At 36.5% G+C, this 17,909-nt stretch overlaps 2 protein-coding genes across 3 annotated transcripts; both read left to right on the forward strand.

Annotated features, from left to right (window-relative positions):
- The first annotated feature begins 1,411 nt into the window (after window positions 1-1,411).
- LOC113822287 (luc7-like protein 3) lies at window positions 1,412-17,667 on the forward strand. 2 transcript variants are annotated; one of them, XM_027374838.1, is made up of 10 exons: window positions 1,412-1,582; window positions 6,177-6,257; window positions 6,397-6,564; window positions 7,270-7,473; window positions 7,687-7,851; window positions 8,083-8,228; window positions 8,360-8,557; window positions 8,715-8,781; window positions 11,067-11,197; window positions 17,014-17,667. In XM_027374838.1, exons 1-8 carry the CDS (start codon window positions 1,427-1,429, stop codon window positions 8,779-8,781), a joined length of 1,185 nt encoding a protein of 394 aa, XP_027230639.1. In that variant the 5' UTR covers window positions 1,412-1,426; the 3' UTR covers window positions 11,067-11,197; window positions 17,014-17,667. The 2 variants fall into 2 exon arrangements, with proteins under 2 accessions (XP_027230639.1, XP_027230637.1); XM_027374836.1 differs by having other exon boundaries at window positions 8,715-8,770.
- On the forward strand, window positions 11,092-13,118 carry LOC138864819 (uncharacterized). The gene is made up of 4 exons (XM_070133426.1): window positions 11,092-11,109; window positions 11,236-11,247; window positions 11,510-12,214; window positions 12,261-13,118. Exons 1-4 carry the CDS (start codon window positions 11,092-11,094, stop codon window positions 12,975-12,977), a joined length of 1,452 nt encoding a protein of 483 aa, XP_069989527.1. The 3' UTR covers window positions 12,978-13,118.
- Window positions 17,668-17,909: the final 242 nt, after the last annotated feature.

Here is a 17,909-nt window from a genome sequence, read left to right on the forward strand (position 1 = left end):
GATACCTGTGTATCTGTCACTTAAATATTGTACCCTGCTGTGCTGAACAATTTTCTGCGTTAAGCGGGAATTGCGGGACATGAGGTGGGGAGCAAGATACTAATAGGTGTCAGTTTTTGTAATAACTTAACCACCTAACCTTAGAAGTTCTGGCAGTTTATGGGACCTGGAAATTTACTTGGTCTTGATAGGGTTGATTATGTGTCAGAGAGAGAGAGAGAGAGAGAGAGAGAGAGAGAGAGAGAGAGAGAGAGAGAGAGAGAGAGAGAGAGAGAGAGAGAGAGAGAGAGAGAGAGAGAGAGAGAGAGAGAGAGAGAGAATGTCTATTTAGATCTGAAATATAATATAGTACATTATGTTGTACATGTGTGTGTGTGTGTGTGTGTGTGTGTGTGTGTGTGTGTGTGTGTGTGTGTGTGTGTGTGTGTGTGTGTGTGTGTGTGTTCGTCTATGAGTGAAAAGTGCGCAATTGAATATGAAAGTGCATATGTGCTTATGCGCGCGCCCATGAGTTTTGTGCATATGCGCAGAGATACCTTCTATAATAAGCTATACTCTATAAACGTATTTCATAAGAAATGTATCCGAAACGCTGGTTTTACTGCCAAGTTGGAATTCACCTCACAAATTAGAAGTGGAATTTTCTACCTGTCAGTATATTTTAACACGTGAAACTCATTCATATCCAACAGTTATATGACGTCTACTCCTCTCTGTTGTCATCAACTCAGTGGTTGTCACGTTGTCAAAAATTGTCAATTCATGGTGACAGATTCCTTCTCGAATTCGTAAGTAGTGTCAGTTCACATGCTGTAATTAATCGTGAAAATAAAATAATACTCATGTACTTTTCGGTTTTATCCAATCACATACTAAACCACACTAATAATCAATGAGGAAATTATTAATATATAAAAAATATGATAATGCCGTTGGTAAGGCCGGGGTGATCGAAAGTCTTTATAAAGCCCCACACATCTATGGTCACTGTTCTCACAATTTTGAAATCATCCATATTTTGTTCCAAAACCTGCCTCACGTATCGAAGTTAAAAGCAAAACCGCAATCAAAATTAAGAGAAAATACATATGCACATACATATCCAAAATATTAGAAAGTCTTCTTAAAATTCTGCATGAGAGAAAGGATAGGAAATATTAAATGGCAAACCAAAAGGCTGACTTCAGAAAGTAAAGCTAATGAAACAAAATTGCCATCCATGATTTTTATGCCTATTTATATCTATAAGATAATTCCGAATCTCCCAACGCTCAACTCGAATCCGAAATCATTTAATAGGTTCCAACAACGTCAACCGTCCATAGTCTTTCCCTTAAAAAATGTGAAAAAAACCGGAGTTGAGATCCTGAACCACAGATGACAAAAAAAAAACATTACATAAACACAAATAGATATCCACAAAAACATGTCCATCTCGCCGAGGTTCCAACAACGCTCGGTCGTCCATGTGAGCAAAATGGCGACGCAAGCGGCCGCGGCGCTGCTCGATGAGCTTATGGGAAGGTCGAGAAATGTGCTTCCCGAAGAGAGAAATCAAAATGTACATTGGGATTCACCCGAGGTAAGAACAGGAGAAACGTATCATGATCTAAATGGAGGAGAAAAACGTGAATTTCGAGGTAAAATGAAGCGTCTTCGGTAGAGCGCGAAGTTCCTACATCCTCGCTGTTTTAGGTTTTGTTCTCTCCCCCATCGTAAGTCCCGTCGGGTAATGGGTCAACGAGGCGGCCTTCTCCTCGGGAAACGTTTCACCTTTTATACGGCGTGGATGTCATTGAGTGTCCGTGGCCTGGCGATGTTAGAAGTGGAAACCGCGTCTTTGTTCAACTTCACGAGCAGATGTTGACGGGCTCATTTTGACAATTTTTTTCAGTTTTGGGGTTGAATTTGGATTTAATTTCAAAGTCATGTAGTTTGATGTTGAAACAGCACATTTTTGGATTTTAAAACTGATTTTGTATTATTTTAAATCAATTAATTTCTCTTCCGTGCACTAAGTGTTGACTGTATTGTAAAATTCAATTATAGTAGGCCTATAGATGTCCCTATTTATATTTCCTTAAACTCAGTTTTTTTTGTCTTTGAGGTATTGGGCCAGCAACATCTGGATTTAATCTAAACTCCTCTGTCCTCCTCTGTGGATGTAGTTATAGGGTTGTTTGTGTGCTGTATAGGAATCAAGGTATATCCATCTGCAGGGTACATTTTCCGGAATAATTTTAGTTCCACACAGCCTTCAGTTAAAAAAGAAATTTTACATTTATTGGATATAATGAATGAAAATAAACTTTTCATCTGTGGGTTTACCTCCGCAACTTGAACAACAATGGATTTACACATATTACACTGTTAATCATCGGATTCAAAGAAAATATTTTTGAGGTGGGAGGGCTGTTTGAAATGAAAAATTACCCATTTTACCATACGACAATGGTTGGTATACACTTCAAGGGACAGTGGGGGGGGTAGCGTGGACTGTGGGGGCGGGTTTGTCGAAAATGAGATAATCCCATTTTCACACTTGTATAAGAAAGTAGAATTACCCACGTGAATAGAAACCTCTGCAAAGAAACGCTTGGCTGTGATAGGAGCCATGAATCCAATGCAGTCACTCGTGGCTTCAGCAGTTTTTACTTTTTTATTTCCCAGTGGAATGAAAATGAAAGATTGGGAAAATTTGCAGTGTATAACAATCATAAATTGAGTGAAAAAAAAAATATGGTATGGTTACCTTGACGTTAAATAAGACCCTTCATCTATGGCAAAAGGTGCGCAAATCAAAAATAAAGGAGTTACACGACAGAGAAGAGAGAAGACTGACCCATCTTTTACTAAGTCCCTCGCCATGTTGACATCGTGAATGTAAAGAAAATTGCGACCAGTCAACTCATTCTTGCACTCTGTTAAGTAGTTCATGTATTACTACGCCGTTGTCAAAACGATATTTGGCTAATTATCGGTGTCTGCTGTTCCACAGATATGGTTTCAGAGGCCTTTGTTAATATTGTTATACCTCATTTTCATGTTTCAAGATTTATTAGACAGTGATTTAAGGGAATCAGCATGAAGACACTTCTGCATATGCACTCTTCCATGTTTCTGCCGCCAGGTTTGACAGAAGGATTCGCAGGCAGTCAGTGACAGGAGGCTGGCGAGAAATGTTTCACCTAATAAGTTCCGAGGGGGGGAGGGATGAGGGGGATAAATCAATTTCAGGAAGCTCCATTGGTGGGGAGGGGTGCATGATCTCTATGACAACCTGTAAATGTTGAGATAAAATAAATAACACTTCAATGTCGATAAAAGGTTTAATTATATGAAATACGATCCTATATTTATGTCCCAACAACAATAGAAAGGCCGTGTAATCAGAAAGACGAGACAAACTTTGTCCGACGGACAGCGAATGAAATACTTCTAAAGTAAACAAGCGAAAGCAGAGAGAGTCACGGGTTTCCACGGGTGCGAGAATTTTTTTCCCACTATTGCGGTATACTCCTCCAAAAAAATACTGACCTTTAGTTATTCTACCAACATTATATTTTCATTTTCCAAATTTATATTCATCAACCTCGACAATTTCCCGACCCACCTATTTTGTCGGATTGATTTTCAAAGCACAAAAAAATTAGATCTTCCCTGTAGAAGCTCGCCCAATCGCAAATAGTCTTGTTCGGTAAATTAAATTCACTCCGTGCAGATTCGAAAGAAAACCTCTCTCTCAAATACAAATTGACAAACTTTAAATTTGTTTCAAAATCGAGCTTACTGTTATCAAACCAGGTGTATTTCAAAAGAGATTTTTTGAAATTGCATCTAACTTTCCTCTTATTACTCTTCTGAGTTTTGTCACACCTGAATGAATTAATATTGTCTATGCGACAAATGCTGTTGCATTTGACGCATTTAATTTCCCCTGAAATGAGGCCATGCGACCAGCAAAGATTGAGCAAGAGGTCGGCCAGGCCTCCATATTTTTCAAAGAAGTGCTAGTCTTACAGTGAATCGCTTGCATGGCTTGTTCACTGGAGAGTGAGGATTGCAGCAGCCCTGGCCTGCAACTTGGCCACAACATATATTTAGCACACTAAGTTTGGTCATGCTGCATCCAGCATCTGTATCCAGGCTACTTGGTAGAAACTTCATCTACTTGATGATTGTTTGGTTGATATAAGAATAGTTTTCATTGCTTAGTTTTGACTCGCTAACAACGGGTGTCCCACATATGAGACACCGAAAAAATAAACATTGCCGGGCGTCCCGCTTCAAAATATATCTGCGTTAATGGGTTAAAGGCAAATTGAATATCCAGGATTCCATTTTCCTGATAGATGGCTCTTTTCTAGACAGATGACTTCTGCATAACCCATTACTTGATGGTTGGCATATATACACATGCCATGTTATGGTTGGTCTCCTTTCCAGGTGGCATGTACATCTCTGCCAAATGTGCCAAAGCTGCTCTAAGTTGTGTTTGCAAAACAAAAACTTTCTCAGAACTGCAATTTAATCATGGTACTATGCGGTCAAATTTGAGTGAAAATGACTCAAGATTCAGATACTCACTATTTGTATGATCCCCCTCCTCCCTTAATTTCTCTGGTATATGCTCTGCTTACCCTATTAAGGAACTATATCAAAACAGATGGTGTTCATGACTTAACAGCTATAATTGGATATTACACATTAGAAGTGCAGTGATTCTAATTTCATTGTATCAACAAAGTGCAGACTTTACATAAAATTATTGTTGAAATTGTTGTATTCTTGTATATTACACAATTTGTATATCAGTTTCACCACACAAGGTCTCATTTCTTTAACTAGGACATCATAAATTATAAATATTATGTATTAGATTAAATGAATTAATTAAAAGTGCACTCAAACTCAGGAAAAGAAAAATTGGTAACTTACTTAGAACTCAAGAGTGCTCTGATATACCACAAATGTTTTTTGGTGTAGATAGGAAATACTGAAATACCAAGCGTGTAAGCAAAAGTATGAAGTGTCCAGACTAAAGTATCATGCCATGTGACATTTCTATGTCAGGGTCAAGAATAGCTTTTGTTGAGCAGTTTGCCTTATGCTCTAGAAATTTTTTTATTATTGAAGTAGAAAAAAGGTAGATATTGTGCCATCATTACTAATGTAGCAAAGAGGGAAGGAGTGTGCAAATGTGATGGAATTCTGGTAGAGTCAAGGTTCCTGCAAGCCATTAGTTGTTCACCTGATAGAAGCCAAGTATGTTCTGTGAGTGCCATGCTGCAACTCAGTTTCTACCAAATGCCCTTTCACAAGATACAGAAGTGCATATGGTATCCTTTCCTCTTGCCATTTGCCAATACCATGCAGGTTACAGCCCATTGTATGAACAAGGCATTCATTAACTTTGAAACAGCAGGTTGCAAAATAGTATGGCCTTTTGAGAAAATGGCATATGCTGTAAAAAAAAAAAAAAATAGATGGTTATCTAATAGGTTTCACCACCATTGCTGGAAGCAGAAGAAAAATTTGGAATATAGCAAATTTTGAATGTTTATGGTAAAAAGAAAAATTGTGAGAAATTCCATTATTGATATAAAAAAAATGAATGCTGGAAAGTGGTGAGACACCTCTTCCTGTTCCTGACAAGTGTGCCATCTGTAAAGGATAAGTAAAGGTAATTTCTAAAATATAAGTAAAAGGTAAAGGCATTGCAGTAGAGTCTTTGTAGATCATTACAGGTTTAAGTGAATTTGGATAGAAAACAGCTTAAGTAAAAGAAATGGTTTACAAACAAGCTATCCGGTAATTAGGAGCCATACAATCATTCCATTGCTGGATCTTTCATCTCTTTATTTTTTGCAGTGCAGTTGCAGTTTATAAATTCTATTTTCCTGTTTTCTTCTTCTTCTTCTTCTTCTTCTTCTTCTTCTTCTTCTTCTTCTTCTTTTTCTTTTCTTCTTTTTTCTTTTTCTTTTTTATAGAGACTGAGGTTAAAGTACCGTAGAGATTGTTATATGTCCTGAAAAAAGGGTAATTGATTAATATTTTGGGTGGATTATGACCAGTATTTTATAGGGAAGAGGAACAAGTCTCTCAATATATCCTTTTTATGTAATCTGTGGGAATATATGATATAAGCGACTAACTACAACTTTTCTAATCTACAGGTGTGTCGTCACTACCTGGTGAAGTTTTGTCCACATGACCTCTTTACAAATACAAAGTCTGATCTTGGACCATGTGACAAGGTTGGTATCTAAATAAATTTGACAAAAAAAAAAAAAAGAACAAAAAATTGTTTGTCTTGCAACACATTTGTATTAATGATATATATGAATATATTTATTTATTAGATCAATTAAAAGTTGTTCCTCTAACTTTTTCTAGCCTGTCCATGACGAGGAATTAAAAAGGGAATTTGAAGCTGCCAACTCCTATCGCCGCACTGCCTTCGAAGATGAATTTGTTAGATATGCAGAGTCTATGCTTACGGAAGTAGACAAAAGAATAAGAAAAGGAAAACAACGGTTATCATTGTCAGTGAAGGATGCCTTGGTGAGTACTTCTTTATTTAGTGAAGAATTAGACCTATTATTTAATAACTTTGTTCTTGTTCATATATTTATTGACCAGAAATGAAAATTAAAATGGATACATTAGTAGGGTATGGCCTACATGGCACAAAAAAATTAGGAAGTTTTAATGAAAACTTAAAGAGTAACATGCAGTGGTAGGTGGACTACAACCAAAAATTATTTGGTTTAAGCCTTGGGTTGATCATGGTCTTATTGGGGTGATTGTGGACCTAGCCTTGAATTGATTAACCATTTACACACACACACACACACACACACACACACACACACACACACAAGTATCCCCCCCCCCCTTTAAAAAACAAGAAAACTGGTTGTATGATAAATAAACTTGACTAAAACATGAATATCAGGCAACAGTTAACCACCAGGTTAAATTTGCTACATTTGCACATACTGTTATATGTACTTTGAATTTTGCAGTTGTAATCACACAAGAAATATATAAATAGTTTTTGCACTGCCCTGAACATTCAAATCCACTAATCCTTTATTAATAAAAATCACACATATGAAATAAGGGACTAGACTCTTTTCTCCTGTAAAGGTCTGAATCGCCCTGGTTGGCTTTATTTATTTTACCTTTTTTTATTAGGGAACATCTAGAAGTGATTTGAGACTTGAAGCATAAATATGCTCATCATTGATAATTACATTGTTACAGGCCAGCAGCACAACAGGCGATGGGAGAGTAGATGAGCAGCTGGAACTCCTTTCTGAAAGAATTACAGGTTTAGTAAGTGAGGCTGAAAGACTAGGTTCTGAAGGAAATGTTGAAGAGGCGCAAGGTCTCCTTAAACTTTGTGATCAACTACGAGAAGAGAGAGACTCACTGCGCAGAAGTAATGAAAATTCTGTGTGGCATCAGGTATCTCTGTCTTTCCTTTTATACATATATATATATATATATATATATATATATATATATATATATATATATATATATATATATATATATATATATATATAATTTTGTGTGTTGTGTATGTATATCCTGCCTTATGAGGAGAGAGAAGCATAACAGGTCATCTGAAGTTGACATGGGGGTAATTCTTTTTGTTGCTTGCCGTTAACTTACCAGGCTGCAGAGATGGCAGCTTCACAAGAAAAGCAGATGGAGGTGTGTGAAGTATGTGGTGCTTTCCTGATTGTGGGCGATGCACAACAACGAATTGATGACCACTTAACAGGAAAGCAGCATGTGGGTTTTGCAAAGCTACGTCAAGCCATTCAGGAAATTAGAGATGTGAGTAGAATTTGTTAATTGTTTTTATTAATGTTTTTATTACTATTATTTTATCCATTTATCTATTTATTATGTATTTATTTATTTATTTATTTTTGTCTTTTTGGTAAAATATTAGGTAAATATAGTGGAAGTATTTGAGTAGGCAAATGTTTAGATAATGATTTAACTTGTATGGATTATCGTAAATTTTGGGGTATGTATGTTCAATTTTTTTTCTTTTTTCTACAGAGTCGTGAAAAGGCAAGAGCAGAGAGAGAGAGTCAGAGAGAAAAGGAAAGAGAAGAAAGACGCAAAGCCTTACAAGAAGAAGAAAAGCGTAGAGAGAAAGAAAGAGAAGAGAGGAGAAGAAAAGATGAAGACCGTAGACGTAGAAGGTATGTGAGCTTAACTTGTTTTTATTTATGACTTTTTTTTCTCTATCAAATATAAATTCAGAATAATTTAAGAAATTATTTATCCCTATACATTATGACATTGCTCATTGTTTGTCATTTGACTTTTGCAGCAGTGACAGAGATCGAGACCGTGAGCGTGCAGAGAGAAGTAGAGACAGAGACCGTGATAGAATGAGGGACAGAGATTATCGTGACAGGAGACGATCACGCAGCCGTGACCGTGAGAGGAGGAGGTCCCGCAGCAGAGACAGGGATTATAGAAGTTCACATTCAAAAGACAGAGATAGGAGAGAGAAAGACCGAGATAGGTGAGAACTAGAGAAGAGTTGAATTTTTTATATTTATATTATTTTTATTTGTTCATTTGCGTATTTTTGTATTTGTCTTTTTAGGAGAAGAATATGTATTTTTTTTACAGTTTTGGAAAATATATTTTATATATTCTCATGCTGTCTTTTTTCACAGGCATCACCGCTCACGAAGTCGCGAGCATGATAGAAGGAGACACAGGGAAGAAAATGGTAATTTTTAAGTATGTCTCGTTTTAGTCTTTGCATGTTGGGGAGTTTGCATGATTTAGATCTGTCTGTGATTGAATGTTGGTGTGATAGGGATAAAGGTATGATAATTATATAGTATTGTGCTTTTAAAAGAAAAAAAAGTGTTGGGTTGAAAGGTATGCAGATGGGCCTTTGTATATACTTATATTTTTAGAAACTGATTTACTGGAAGAATCTTACATAGTTTTGCATTGAAGAGATGGTGAATGGTTCTGCAAGATAACTGTCCCTTTGTTGTGCTCCCCCACTTTACACACTTGCAAAGATTACCCCCCTCCCCCTCCTCCTCCTCCTCCTTTGGAAGTCTTAACATTGTCTTAATTGTAAGTTGATTGTTCCATTTATTCGTGGAGACTTTAGTATGATGCTCTGTGCATTTTGTTTAGTTCACTGTTAATAATAGTTTCATCTTATGGTTGTTTTGTATGCGTTCTTGCATGTAGAAATCTGATACAGCTATTCAGAGAGAAGAATTAACAATGTTTAAAAAGTTTTGCGTTCCTAGTTCAAATAATTTTGAATATACACACTTTTTGCAGTGGACAGCTATTTTCCAAATAGGTTTCCTTTACTTGCATGAATTTCAGTAGAATTTGAGACAGAGCATTTATTGCACTTACGATTTATGCACCTTGACTGTTTTGCTATTATTAGTTATTGATATTTGTTGATGTAGCAAGCTGTATGTTAAAGACACCTCCCTTCCCTTCCAAAAAAAAAAAAAAAAAAAAAAAAAAAGAAGAAAGAAAAAAAAAAAAGGAAGAGATGGATATAGATATGTAAAGCATTACATAATTTGTAGCTATTGGAGTTATATATATATATAATATATATATATATATATATATATATATATATATATATATATAATATGTATATGTAATATATATATATATATAATATATATATGTAATATATATAATATATATATAATATATATATATATATACATATATATATTGTTAATGATTGTTTTATACTTTTTGAAGTGGGTAGTGAGGGTTAACACATTTTCTATCAATGTCTTGCAATAAAGAGAAATTCTCATTGGTTTTTCACCATCTATGTCCAGTCACGAGTCATACCAGTAGTATTTCTATTTATAAAGTAGAATAAACTAGTGTTCTTTGTTTGTATTTAAATAGATGGATAGATAATATTAAGGAGAAGAAAGTTATGATAAAGAAAAATGTGATTGAAAATACAATTTACTTTGCATTTGAGGAAGGTAAACACGAGTGTGTTATTTAAGTATTTGACTTCTTGGTGTCCAAAGTTTTCTCACCATTTTCTTAGTGTGTGTATATTGATGAAACCAGATAGTGAAGTGAAAACCCACCTTGCTTGGATTTCAGGAATTAATTCTCCTTAACCCATCGGCTGCAGGTTTATGCACTGTCCACTATAGTTATTTTGTGAATTTTGTTGCACACAGATAGCTCTACGTATGCTTAGGCACCAAGGCATCAGTTGGTAGGCTTTAGTGACTGCACCTGATTTCCCCATTCCTCAAATTTGTGGGATATTGTTCTTGCATAGTTAGTAATATTCATATTATTATTAATAATAATATTATTTTTTATGTTATTATTTTGTTATTAACATACTAATAACAAAGATAATAAAACAATAAAAAAAAATCTTTTTGGATATCAAGGAAAGATATATAGATGAAATATTTATGGCTGATAATTGACTCCTTGGTGACTAAGCACTTGAACATGGGTACCTGTTTTTGCACTCTTGGGCTAACTTGTAATACATACTTTCTTGCATCTTTTGAACTAGAATATTTACCAAAAGTAAAAAAAAAAAAAAATTGCAGTTACCATCAATCTGGCAGAATTGTCTAAAAAGTGGGAATTTATTTGCTAAATTTTCCAAATGACCCATAAACCATAGCATTTCATTGTAATGCTAGTCTTTCTAGTAAGATAAGTAGATATACTGAAACCTTAAACCATAAGAAATAGAATATACTTTAAATCTTTATGTAACTTAATTATCCATTATATATGTGTAAAAAATTATGTAAGTAAAAATTTATTACTGTTTTCAATTTTGAACTTGACTTTGTTAGCAGTTAAAAGTATATCCCAATATTAAAGTTCTTAAGTTTTATTATTTAGAGAAAGTAAGTAATCCATATGTTTACCTTGTAATACCTTGATAAAAGCTAATTAATTTTTATCAGTAAAGAGTTGGTTGAGAAGCTTGATTGACTTTTTTTCTACAACTATATTTCATATTCTGCCAGGCGATCTGTACCACCGTGAATACTGATGAGTGACAGGGCAATTGTGAAGGAGGAGCCGAGAGGGAGATGTGGAGAATAAAGTCCGATGAGCGGGAAATGAAGGCTTAACCAGTGAGTGATCTCCTCTTGAGGTAAGTGGCAACATGTTTGTGGTTTTTCCCCCCTACAGGTTCTTCACCAGGTGAGTGCACATGGTACATTGTTTGCCTGCCATGAGCTGGTACCCGTGGTCCCTGCTAACCTCCAGTGATAACTAGATTCTAAGCTCTGGTTCTGGCTCTCTCTCATGAGTCTTTGGAGTTGGTAAAGCTCTGTCTGTGAGCCTATTTTTTTAATTAATTTATTTTTTCTATGTTATGCATAATTTAGTGTATCTGAAAAATGCGTACACATGCACAATTACAAATAGGCATGCACACATACACAGATATACAGATACATAGATACTCATAAACACTCTTCACACACAGATACTCCTCATACACTCTCTTCACACACAGATACTCCTCATACACTTCACACACAGATACTCCTCATACACTCTCTTCACACACAGATACTCCTCATACACTCTCTTCACACACAGATACTCCTCATACACTCTCTTCACACACAGATACTCCTCATACACTCTCTTCACACACAGATACTCCTCATACACTCTCTTCACACAGATACTCCTCATACACTCTTTTCACACAGATACTCCTCATACACTCTTTTCACACAGATACTCCTCATACACTCTTTTCACACAGATACTCCTCATACACTCTTTTCACACAGATACTCCTCATACACTCTCTTCACACACAGATACTCCTCATACACACTCTCTTCACACACAGATACTCCTCATACACACTCTCTTCACACACAGATACTCCTCATACACACTCTTCACACAGATACTCCTCATACACACTCTTCACACACAAATACTTCTCATACACACTCTTCACACACAAATTCTTCTCATACACACTCTTCACACACAGATACTCCTCATACATTCTCGTCACACACAGATACTCCTCATACATTCTCGTCACACACAGATACTCCTCATACATTCTCGTCACACACAGATACTCAACATACACACTCTTCACACACAGATACTCCTCATACACACTCTTCACACACAGGTACTTTACAGATACACAGATACTCATACACACTCTTCACACACAGATACTCCTCATACACACTCTTCACACACAGATACTCCTCATACACACTCTTCACACACAGATACTCCTCATACACACTCTTCACACACAGATACTCCTCATACACACTCTTCATGCACAGATACTCCTCATACACACTCTTCACACACAGGTACTCCTCATACACACTCTTCACACACAGATACTCCTCATACACACTCTTCACACACAGATACTCCTCATACACACTCTTCACACAGATACTCCTCATACACACTCTCACACACAGATACTCATACACATTCTCACACACAGATATTCATACACACACTCGCTCAGATACTCATACACACACTCACTCAGATACTCATACACACTCACACAGGGATATTCATACACTCACAAATACACACAGACACACACACACACACACACACACACACACACACACACACACACACACACACACACACACACACACACACACACACACACACACACACACACACACACACACACACACACACACACACACAGAGACACACACACACACAGAGACACACACACACACAGACACACACACACACACACAGACACACACACACACAGACACACACACACACACACACACACACACACAGACACACACACACACAGACGCACGCACACACACACACACACACACACACACACACACACACACACACACACACACACACACACACACACACACAGATAAACATGCACAGATACACACATAGATACACACACATACACAGATAGACACACACAGATATGCGCACACATAGATACACACGCACGCACACACACAGATACATGTGCAGGTGCGCGCGCGCACACACACAGATGGGTGCGCACACGCAGATACACACACATTTATGCACTCACACAGATACATGCACACACACACTCACACAGATACATGCACACACACACTCACACAGATACATGCACACACACACTCACACAGATACATGCACACACACACTCACACAGATACATGCACATACACACTCACACAGATACATGCACATACACACTCACACAGATACATGCACACACACACAGATACATGCACACACACACACAGATACATGCACACACACACACACACACACACACACACACACACACACACACACACACACACACACACACACACACACACACACACACAGATACATGCACACACACACACAGATACATGCACACACACACACACAGATACATGCACACACACACACACACAGATACATGCACACACACACACACACACACACACACACACACACACACACACACACACACACACACACACACACACACACACACACACAGATACATGCACACACACACACAGATACATGCACACACACACACAGATACATGCACACACACACACACAGATACATGTGCGCACACACACAGATACATGCACACTCACACACACACACAGATACATGCACACTCACACACACACACAGATACATGCACACTCACACACACACACAGATACATGCACACTTACACACACACACAGACACAAACACACACACACACACACACACACACACACACACACACACACACACACACACGTGCACACACACATGCACACACATACACACACACATACACACACACACACACACACACACACACACACACAAACAAACACAAACACCCACACACACACACACACACACACACACACACACACACACACCTGTACAGGTACATGCGCATGTGCGCTCAGATAAACACAAACACATATGTGTGTATAGAAATATACACACTCACAGATACACGCACAAACATGAACAGATATATATACGCCCATGTACTGATGCACACACACACATGCACTGATACACATGCACTCTGATGCACACACATACACATGTGCACTCAAACAAACACAGACATACATGCACACATACACATGCAAATATGCGCGTACACACAGATACATGCATGAATACACATGCAGATACACATATGCACACACAGATACATGCATGCACACATACATGCGCGCACACACACACGCTCACTCACTCACATAGAGGTACATGCGCATATGCACACGCACTCAGGCACACATTCATATATATATGTATACATATGCATACACTGTACATGTATTCATGTTGATATTTATATTCCAAGGGGTGAAGACTTAGTAAAAGGAAGAAAAAGGCTTCTTACTTTCTCTTCTCCCTTGTTGATTAATTTTCAGTTGTAGCAGTTGCAGCTTTGAAACTGAGGAATAGTTTAGCAGTGGCTTCTCATAGCTATGTTAGCTGATATTTTTGTTGCACCGTTTACTAACCAAATATCCTAAAGAATCAGAATAAACCAGTGATTATTGGTCTATAAATTGTTTGATTTGGTTGACTTATTTGGAGTTAACATCCACACAGCGCCTTTCTTGACGATTTGTTTTTTCTAGTTTTGGCTAACAATTGATCTTGATAAAGAAAGCTGAGTTGTGTTGGTTTATCTAAGATGATGCTAGTTACATTAAACATGTCTGCAATTAATGTTGCTGAGATTTTTTGTACTTTCTAAGATTGAATTTATTTAAATGTATGATTTTATGATCCATTCTTTTGCTGTTAGCCAAACATTTGATAACAAGCTTGAATTGGATATTAAGGAGATTTTTAATAAAGTTTTGTGGTTTTGAATATAAACATTTTTCTTTGGGGATTGGGTATTTCCACTTTTGTAGGTTATCATCATTATTATTATTATTATTATTATTATTATAATTTTTTACCTATGGATTATTTTTTTTTTCTCATCCCCACTCTATGTAATCAGAACATAGTCTTGCATTCCTAGAATTTGGCAAAAACACACACAAGGACTTTTGTGAAAGGTTTTGTTTGCATTTAAGCAGCTCATATTTTACATAGCCTGTATTTTTCCATTATTACAACATTTTGCTTATTTCTAATTGAAAGGATTAAAATATTTCAGTTCTTAGGAATGTATGCTTTTAAGATGTTGTTAATGAAATAAGAAAAGAGGGACAAACAAAAGGAAAATTATATAGATTCCATATGTCTTAGGTTGATTAAATGTAATCTAGTCTTAAAGGTTGTGATGCTCTGATGATAAAATGCTTTTTTGTTCATAACGATAACGAAGAATAGATGAAAGAGGACCATAATAAAGGAAGCACTGTCTCTGTCTCATCATATTTTTACATATACTTATTATTTTTATTTTTTAGAGGAAATAGTGTAATGTAAATTCAGAGGCCAGTAATTTGGCTGTCATTTTAGTCTAGGTCATCTTGCCTTTCACTGTCATAATCTGATTCAGTTACACAGCTTTCCATCAATCTTAATTTATTTCAAGGTAAATGAAATCTAAGGTAACAGTGGTAGTTGATTAAGTCTGAAAAGAATTATGCATCTTGAATATATAAGCTTTTCTTTCAGAGTTTTGGGCATCTGGTATGACATGAATAAATAATAATAATAATAAAAAAAAAAGGCACGTGTGGAGAATAGTGATGGAATTAACTCTTTCTAAGGTTAGAAAATAAGAGAACTTGTTTTTAGCTAATATACACATTGTAATTTTTCTTGTCTGTTAGAAATAAAGGTTGGTTATATACAGTAAAATAACATAATTTTTTTTTTGAACAGTCAAGGGGTTATTATAATTATAGTACACCGTAAGTAGTACTTTTGATTTGTGTATTCAGTGCTCTTTTCTCATTGCACATTTCTTGCTTGGGAGATGCCATGACCAGTATTGTTCAACCTAATAATGTACTATTAATTGTGATTATTATGATAGGTGTAAGATTGCTCAAAATTAAAGGAGACAATATTTAAGGTGAAGATTTTTACATCCCTTGGGAAGATTGGATGTAAGACCTCAGTTTTGAATTTTAAGACAAGTCTTGCATTTATTCATATTTTAAAAGGCCTTGGGAGATTTACTCATCTGTATTGTTTTAAGCTTTTGTATTTATTTCATGTTTGTTGTCCTGATCCAATAATTCAGGTTTTCTTGACCACACCTACTGTCTTACCAGTCGAGCCTATTGTCGTTGGTGTAGCCGAACAAGGCTTTGTCTGTACCACTTATTTTGTCTCTGGAGGTAAGTGGGTAACTTACAGTGACAGAAAATGTGCCTAACCGCAAAGTTTTACTCAGTAATTTCTTAGAAAAACCAGTTACATTATGAAGTGGTTTTTATATGCTTTATGGGACATTATGGTACTGCAGCAGGGTTCATTTTGTCCAATTAATTTAGCTCCATATTTATATATATACACATATATTTATATTTCCATGTATTAGTAGGTTCAGAGTTGATGAGAAATTCAGTTATTTGGGCTTCTACCCTATCATGTCCAATTGATGATGTGTTTAGTATATTTTGCTCTCTTCTAAATCTGACTGAACATTTTACATTGATACATTTTGATGCTTCAACTCACAGCATAAGCCAAGTTCACAATGATCAAATTTTTATTTCTAGAAAAGAGAATCTTGTTTTTTGCATCAGATTTGTATGTATGGTTATATACTGTGAGTTTGCATACCAGCCAAAGATACTTCTGTTAGGGGGCAACAGTTCAGGATCTATAATTTCAAAGACTTTTCTTATTAGAACTGCACCCAAATTCTGTAATCATGTGTCAAGTAGTGTTCTTCGCCTGTGTTGATCAGTTAATATCACTAAAATTCCTCTGTATCACAGTCTGACTGTATTTTGGGTTTCACAGGGTAACATCTGGCAAGAAGAAAGAAGACCTCTTCTATACACTTCAGCAGTTGAGAGCGTCAGGACTTCAGTCGAGCCACAGACGATGCATGTTGAGAGATGCAGAAGTACTGAAGGACACTGCAGCCTCCACTTTGTGTTAGCCAGGTGACCCCCCTCATTTCACACTCCCTTCTCTGCCTCCCCCACTCGGCCTCTTCCCAGCCCTACCCAGTATGACATCCCAAAAGGGCATTCAATGGTTCCACAGACTGACTTCACAAGATTTTTTTTATTTATTTATTTTTTTTATTATTATTATTTTTTTCCTACCTTTAAGATTTTTCTATCATTACTTTTTCCCCCTTATAGGTTTCACTGTATAGGTATTAGGTAGAACAATGTTCTGTATTAAACTTTGTTTGACTGTAAAATATCTCTGTATATAGTTTGGATACTGTCAACACTACATGTACTTTTGAAGTGTAATGTAAGGGTGTTAAAACATCACTTGTATGCATCTTAGTTTAGGTGTGATAACAACCTCTTCAAACAGAGTTGTGATGCTGTTTAAGGAAGTTCGTTGGTTGTCCGGTCACATTCCATCAAGTATCTCATCTCTCCACTCTATTAAGGTGAGATAATGTGAATTGTGTCAATAAATGTGTAAAACTTACTATGTTATTTTGTTTCAATCCCTTTCATATATGATAAGAACAATTTTTATACTATTGCCCGTGCTGTGGTAGTTTATAATTTTGTTGGGGGGAGGGGGGGGAGAGTAAAAGGCGGAGGTGAAGTATCAGGAAGAACATCAGCAGGGAAAGGATCTGAGGTAGAACACTTGTCACAAGTGGATTGAGTGTATTAGGAATGAGGGGTAGGGGTAACATGAGAATGAGGAATGTTGGCAGTTAC

This window comes from Penaeus vannamei, chromosome 18 (assembly GCF_042767895.1).
Source record: "Penaeus vannamei isolate JL-2024 chromosome 18, ASM4276789v1, whole genome shotgun sequence".
Lineage (NCBI taxonomy): Eukaryota > Metazoa > Arthropoda > Malacostraca > Decapoda > Penaeidae > Penaeus > Penaeus vannamei.

Coding starts and splice junctions, on each gene's coding strand:
- LOC113822287 (XM_027374836.1), top strand. CDS start 1,427: ATGTCCATCTCGCCGAGGTTCCAACAACGCTCGGTCGTCCATGTGAGC. Junction 6,258..6,396: donor ATCTTGGACCATGTGACAAG/GTTGGTATCTAA, acceptor AACTTTTTCTAG/CCTGTCCATGACGAGGAATT. Junction 6,565..7,269: donor TGTCAGTGAAGGATGCCTTG/GTGAGTACTTCT, acceptor ACATTGTTACAG/GCCAGCAGCACAACAGGCGA.
- LOC138864819 (XM_070133426.1), top strand. Junction 12,215..12,260: donor TACACACTCTTCACACACAG/GTACTTTACAGA, acceptor CTTCACACACAG/ATACTCCTCATACACACTCT.